At 41.0% G+C, this 7135-nt stretch overlaps 1 protein-coding gene across 2 annotated transcripts; it reads right to left on the bottom strand.

Moving 5' to 3' along the window:
• Positions 1 to 69: 69 nt before the first annotated feature.
• On the bottom strand, positions 70 to 6098 carry LOC133913387 (condensin complex subunit 2-like). Of its 2 annotated transcripts, none has more exons than XM_062356530.1 (13): positions 5602 to 6098; positions 5403 to 5501; positions 5175 to 5292; positions 4561 to 4628; positions 4420 to 4480; positions 4130 to 4330; positions 3754 to 4043; positions 3326 to 3476; positions 2993 to 3249; positions 2887 to 2917; positions 2160 to 2299; positions 900 to 1010; positions 70 to 440 (listed from the first exon to the last, which is right to left on the bottom strand). In XM_062356530.1, the coding sequence occupies exons 1-13, from the start codon at positions 5902 to 5904 to the stop codon at positions 225 to 227; spliced, it is 2046 nt and encodes a 681-aa protein (XP_062212514.1). In that variant the 5' UTR covers positions 5905 to 6098; the 3' UTR covers positions 70 to 224. The 2 variants fall into 2 exon arrangements, with proteins under 2 accessions (XP_062212514.1, XP_062212521.1); XM_062356537.1 differs by having other exon boundaries at positions 70 to 437; positions 5602 to 6097.
• Positions 6099 to 7135: the final 1037 nt, after the last annotated feature.

Here is a 7135-nt window from a genome sequence, read left to right as displayed (position 1 = left end):
AATAAACTATTGGGTAGCATACTGGCATCCCTGTTGTGCTAGAGGCGTACAAAGTGCACTTAGACAATATTTTTCGGTCAGATGACACCAAATAAAATACAATCACCATCATAACAATATTATTACATGATGCAATGCAAAAGCATCTAATATTATACGGTGATTTGCCTAACTAGGATGACCCCATAACAAAACTACGTAGAACACATTGAGCTGGGGCATGGTTACTTCACAAGCGGTGAAGTCGGAATGTATATGTCAATTTCATCCAATGTTGGGCGATCCCGTAGCGTCAAAGACTGTTCATTTGCCAAATGCAAGAGGCAAATGAAATATAGGTGTGGTGAGATTTCCGTTGCTGCAGCATCTGGGTTGCTGCTTGGAAGATCACGGAGCACCTGAGAAAGGCGCAGCGATGGCTCCGCTACCTCTCTTTCCTGCTGGACAAATTGCAAATCAAGTATTGTATTGCTAAAATAGTCTTAAACAAACAAGAAGACAGAAGAATGTACTATTTGGACAGGGTGGATTTGGTCTGTTACCCAAATAAAACAGAGTAAAGAAACTATAATACAAATCTCAGATGTCGCTGTCTCAAAAGATTTACAAAAGATATGGAGCAGTGCTACTCTGACATCCAACCCGATTCCTAAAAAGTTCTGCCGAGTAGGACACCCCCACCCGTGTCAGATTCCAATTGGTATTTGGCGTGTCCAAACAAAATTGCCAAGTTGGACACCCACACGTCTACTCCAATGGGATGCGATTAACCAAAATACATGTCTTGTGCAAATATTTCTCTAATGGGATGCCACAGCTCATCTACCCACGAAGTATAAAGAAGACAGAAATAGACCAAATAATCTGATGACATTTTTCAATACAAGAGCATTCCTTACCTGAAAATCGGTCTCAGCAGATGTATGGATGTGATTCCAGAGCACTTCTTTTAAGGCATGAACATCCACTTGTTTTGATACCTTGTCATATTGTATATCAATCTTGTTGACCTTTGATTCAAGAAACAGACAGGCATCAGCTAAAATTTGGTCATGCCCAAAGTTATTAGTTATACCTCAAAAGACAAGATTTAGTTGATATGTTGAACTTGTAATTTTTCCACTTCTTTTGATGTAAATGAACCCTCTGGCTGAGGACTCTGCCCAAGGTCAGCAAGTCTAGCTTGGAGTCCATGACACTGACACATGATTATCGGGAAGAAAAATCCATAACCCATATGGCCCGTTGATAGACTAATGACTATATCCATAAACATTTTTGCTTAATAGTACAGTATTATGTCTCTGCGGTATCCCAAAAATATTTGTTAACCATTTTGTGAACCAATTCATCTCAAGCTTGAAATATCCAAAATGTTCACACAAGTTCCAACGTCTAAAGGCAAACCTAATGTGTACACCAAAATAACATAATGCAATTTTTCACAAACCAGGGAATTAAGAAATTTACCTGCAAGACACCTTGACAGAAAAAATTGAACCAAAAGACAAACCTTTTTGAGGCATTTCAGAATAACAGACAGAATAGCCCAATGACAGGCACAAAATCGAGCATTAAAGACAGTACAGTCAAAAAAAGCGGCAAATAGTAATTCCACCATAGAATCACCAAATAGTGGAAATGTTATGAATTTATGATACTATATACCACATATTTCTTCCACAATATAAAACGAGTTTTTTTCAAGTTTTTTTCCACCAACCTAATGGATAAAGAAATTACTGGTTTCTTGGATAACAGAAACAATCACTATAAAAACAAAAAATATTATGTGTGCAGTAGTATTCATTTATTATCGTTTTGTGTCTGTGTGAGTGGGGGTGTTTGGGGAGGGCGCAGGGGAGGGGGTTGGTGGTGGGGCTGCTCATACAGATACATATCACATCATAGCAGACTCTAGCATCCATGTAAAGTTAACTACAGTCAAGCATATATCATTTCATGCTAGTAGCCAAAAAAGGAAAATTGGCCCTGGCTGATATTGCGTCATTTTTTATTTGCCTTGGAACAATTCATGAAGGGGTAAAGTGCCACACAGAAAAACAGGCAAACCAAGACACCACATAACAGTCGAATAAACAAGTTCTAAGGGGAAATGAAAACTTTAAAAGGAAAAATAAATACAACATGGAACCCACCTGTCTCGGTTTATTGATAAGATTTACTGGCTCCTCTACATCACTACAAGCATGTCCTTCATCAACATGATCGGTGCAAAAGTTATCATCATCCCAAGGTCCAGATGGGGTAAATTCATCATTGTTCTCCACTGGATCGTCTACATGGAAAAAAGTATTCCATGGAAACCATATTTACCAGGAAAATAGTGCAATACAGAATGGCAATAGCAGAAAACAAAATACAGACAGTGCACTCACATGGTGAATCGTAACGCATAAGGCACAATCTTAAACAAATACACTGATTCAAAAATTGATTGTTCAACAGGATACTACCTAACACCTAGACAAGCAACTGTATGTAGGCTAAAACTGCAAGTTACTCTTTCTTTATATGCAGTAGTATACATAGTAAATTATCAACTTGCTTGGATCTTCTGCTGACACCATCATACATCTTCAATATATGAATCTCAGAAGTTGCAAAAATAAGCAAATGGACAGCTCCCAGGATCCAAAGTTGAATTCCCTACCCCCCCCCCCCCAACCAATAAGAAATAACACTTTTGAGGCAGTGCGCAACAGTATATGCGCAATGGTTTTCAAAATTCAAAATTTTAAGATTACTTCAGGACTTCTTGACAATATGGACAACTTTTTTTTTTTGGAGTTTTTTTGAAAGCATGTATACTGACAAAAGTAATAAGCAAATTTCTTCACTTGAAAATAATGTGGCGGAACTTACCGAGTGGTTTTCTTCTTCTCCGAGCAAGACACTACAAAATGGTTCAACAGTTATCACAAATAACAGGTCCATGAGAAGAACAATTTTCATGAGAAGAAAACATTACCATAACATCTGGAAGAAGAAATAATTTAACAAGGCTTTCGGGCTGATAATGGCAATCCTCTGGAAGTTTATTGCTGCAGATAGCCTTATTTGTAGACAGCAGCAATGACTTCGGATTCTTGGGAGGTGCGAAGATATTTGGAAGCTCATGTTCCAATGCTTTTGTGAAATCAATATCAGGTCCATCCTTGGCTTTTTTCTTCATCATCTTATTTGTTATTTCTGACTCACCAGATGACGTTGGGGCAGCCTCCAAATCTATATGAATGTAAGCTCAAACATTGAACAATCCTATCTTGAAGAAACCCAAGAGGAGCTATGGACCAGACAGTACCTTTAGCTTTCCGATATTTCCAATGCTCAGGTCCTGCCCAAGCATTTGTTTTCGAAGTGCCCATGCCAAGCAACAAGAGATCTGCAATTTTGTCAAGCCTTTCATCTATAACAGGACCCTGAGGAATCTCAACAGTGTATTCATCAAATTCCTGCATACCAATGTAATTGTAAAATAAGGTTTTGATTTTTAGACAATTCAGTCTGAACAAATTTAAACCGATGGCAAATAGAAAGAAACGGAAGTAAGCATCAAACTGCAGCAATATATTTAATGGCCTTAAGTATGTAACTACAAACTATATGAATCTGCTCCACGATTAATTTGTGTTTTCCCATACATCGTTAATGGCAGTTCTTTCACAGATCGTGAATAGCTATGTTTCCTAAGGACCATGTCTGAATTTCGCCTGGTCTGCGGGACAGTACCTCTTGATAGTTTTTTGAGTTGGAACCCATCGGGTTGCAATCTTCATCGTATGCATCCTCATGGTCATCGCAACCACCAAAATCCCAAGTTCCAGAATCTGGCAGTACGTTATCATTATTGTCTGCACCGTTACCGTCAGCCAACTGATCTTCCATTATTGGCATTTGCCCAGAAGATACTCCATGTGATGGCCTTTGGTTTTCTTCATCAAACTGAGCCACAATGTCCCTCAGAGTAGGAGAGATATCATTGCATAGAGGCATTTGACTGACCATTTCCTCAATTTGCTCTGTCCAAGAGTAGAAACTTACTGAAATCCCATTGGAAGCAAGGTGCAAAGACCATAAACAGTAGCAAGCAACAAACTGGTATTACCTTTAGCAAATGAAAGATCAATCACCTCAGCTTTCTCAGTTTGCATATCACTTAAGATGCACTTATCCGGTGCTTCAAATGAATCAAACACAACACGGCAACTGCCGTATACTCCAAGGTTATACAACAAGAGACCCTTCGCCCCACCTTCATCAAACTGAGCCGTAGTTTGATGGTATAGAGGATCCACCGTGAAAGCAACTAGCAGCAAGCGTGACACAATGAACTTCTTTCAGCCCCATGGTAGAATAGTTTCGATAGAAGCATAGTGAGAACAACCTTGAACTTACCATCAAACTTCTTTACATTAAGGGCTTCGAATGAGGACTCCAACGTTGAAGCAGGTGAAATCTGCACAAAGGAAAAGGCATTAACAATAATGAAGCAGAGTTGAAGTGATGAAAGTCAGCATTCGGTTCCTATAGATGTACCCTCCTATCAGCATCCTTTTTACTGATGTCTTCTTGTGCAGCTTCTGCATTGCCACCTTCTTCCAAATCTTTAATGGCAACCACCAAATTAGAACATCATAATGAAGCAGCTAGCAGCATATATTTTCTAAGTATAAAAGAGTAAACAGAAATATTATATCACTAAAGCATAAAGCATGAAACATAGCAGTGTTTTCCCAAACGTTTTAACATAAAAAAAATACAAGAAACGAAAAAATGTGCCAAATTCAACCATTGGCCATTCGCAGAGTGTTCACACTCATGTGGAGTGCACACGTCATGTAGAGCTGTATAAAATCTACTGTAATGTTGAACCGTTTCCCCCAAAGAAAAACAGAAAGTAAAGTCATTATAACATGGGCAACAATTAAAAAGGTCTTAAAAACCTGTTTCAGTTTCCGATCAATTTAGAGCATGACCTTCAAGTACATAATAAACCCATACTGCATGCCAACTTACTTTGGAACTTTTAACTCATGCAGCTTAGTGATACTCAGCATAAAGAGAACACCACATAAAGACTCAGTTAAAGTGAAATTGCACTCAAATCGGTACTTGACCAGAACCCATAGAGAGCTCTAGTGGATCCATACCAGCATCTTCGCCCCTTCCGGCGCGATTGATCCCGCCAAGCACCTTGTAGGCCTCGGAGTGCACCGAATCCACGCGCAGCGAGTAGATCTTCACCCCCGCTTCCAGCGTGCAGCTAGCCTGGTCCCCAAAGCCAAATATGCCCCAACCAAATTCAAACACAGCCTACGAATCTCCTCCCACAAATCGGTAAAAGTAGGTACGAAATGGAAAATCTTTGCACGCAGCACCTTCTGGAAGTTGGTCTCGTCGTCCTCCTCCCCCGCCTGGATGATCTCGCTGAGATGGTCGATGAGCCCCAGCTCCCACGTGTTCTTCTGGTTGATTTTCTGCCACCCAAAGTGAGAAAAAAAAACAAACTTAGTAAGAGGCATGGAGCGGCGACCTAGGGTTTGGATGGCGGAGAAAGGCTAGCGTCTCGGCACGTACGTTCTCTGAGGCGAGCTTGATGCAGTTGTGGAAGAGGTCCATGACCTGGTCGCGGTTGAGGAGGTTGTGGTGCAGAGCCGAGGAAGGAGGAGCAAGCGAGGCGGCGAGAGAGCGACGTCGGACGGAGGCCGCGCGCGCCGCGGCGCGGGCGCGGGCGCGCTCGAGCTGGTCGTCGTTGGAGCCGAGCGGGAAGGCCGGCGGCGGCGACTGAAGCAGCACCCGCGAGCCGACAGCCGCCCCGCGGGAGGGCGGCGGGGTGCGCCCCGGCGCGGGGGCGGGGGCGGAGGCGTCCTTCGCCGGCATCTCGGGCGGTAGACGGCGGCGGAGCGGGTGGGGATTCGAGGGGTTCGATTTCGCGTGGGGAAACTTTTTGGGCGTTCCGTCTGCCTTCCCGGCCGTGATTTTCAAAAAATTTCGGCGAGGTCGTTCGGAGAGCGGGGGATCTAACGTACGGATTTCTGGGGCCTGAGTTGGACTTCGCTGCCTAAGGTCGAGTACACCGACGAAAAAACAGCCCATTTGTGCTTCAGCCTGGTAACTAGAAACAGCATCAGGCCGATGGCTGTTTGAAAACCGACGCAATCCTGGCCCAAAATACATGTTTAATCTGTAATAGATTTGCTAAACAGGTTAAATTATTATTTTATTATTCGTTCTAGTAATCTTTCATTTTATTAAATCTAATATCAGTAATACTATTCATAATTATATATAACGCACGATACTATATGGACAACGTTCGATTCTGTTCATACTAGAAGATAGTCACTGTCCGAACCAACTTTCCGGTGTGTACGAAATATTTATGTCTCAAATTTGTACTACATGACTAGCTCCATGCCGTTGATGTTTTATATCCTTTTTTTATGTAATAGGCAGGGACAAGATAACAATTTATATGGCTTCTATGTATGTGAGTTCATGCACACATTCACCGTAGACATTGTGCTCCAAGATGATATAGAGGTATGTAAATACATATTGCTATGAGCTTCTCAGTTTCTACATGTGCTTTGTATGATTGATTATTTTAATTCTTCTAATGACAGTTAATCAAGTTGAACACAAGTAAATTTCGGTAACATCACTTCAACACTATTCAAAAACAACTTATCGGGTTCATTAATGATAAAAGTGATAAGTTTAAAAAGGCGAGTTTTATGAGCCAACATATAAAGTGATTCCCTCAATGAGCACTCGGAACTTGCTAAGTTCGACAACTTCGGGTAGCATGGGAGGTTGAACCGCTTATTTGTTTCCCCTGCATAAATGTTTCAAGTCAACCCCGAGATTTATTAAATAAATTGTGAGTTAGAGGTTTAAGCTCTGTTCCAACCAACCAAGAAACATTTGTGAATGACATGTTAATTATGTATGTATGTATATATGTGATTTGTGATTGAAATGTATTGAGTTATAAAGATTTGTGATGAATTATGTATGTATATGTGTTATTTTTTTAATATGTTGTTGTCGACAATAGCTAGATTTTGAGAAGGGGTTCTGGTTCATTTAATGAACCAGCAGTGATAAT

This window comes from Phragmites australis, chromosome 1, assembly GCF_958298935.1.
Source record: "Phragmites australis chromosome 1, lpPhrAust1.1, whole genome shotgun sequence".
NCBI lineage: Eukaryota > Viridiplantae > Streptophyta > Magnoliopsida > Poales > Poaceae > Phragmites > Phragmites australis.
This window is presented reverse-complemented; position numbering and strand designations above follow the sequence as displayed.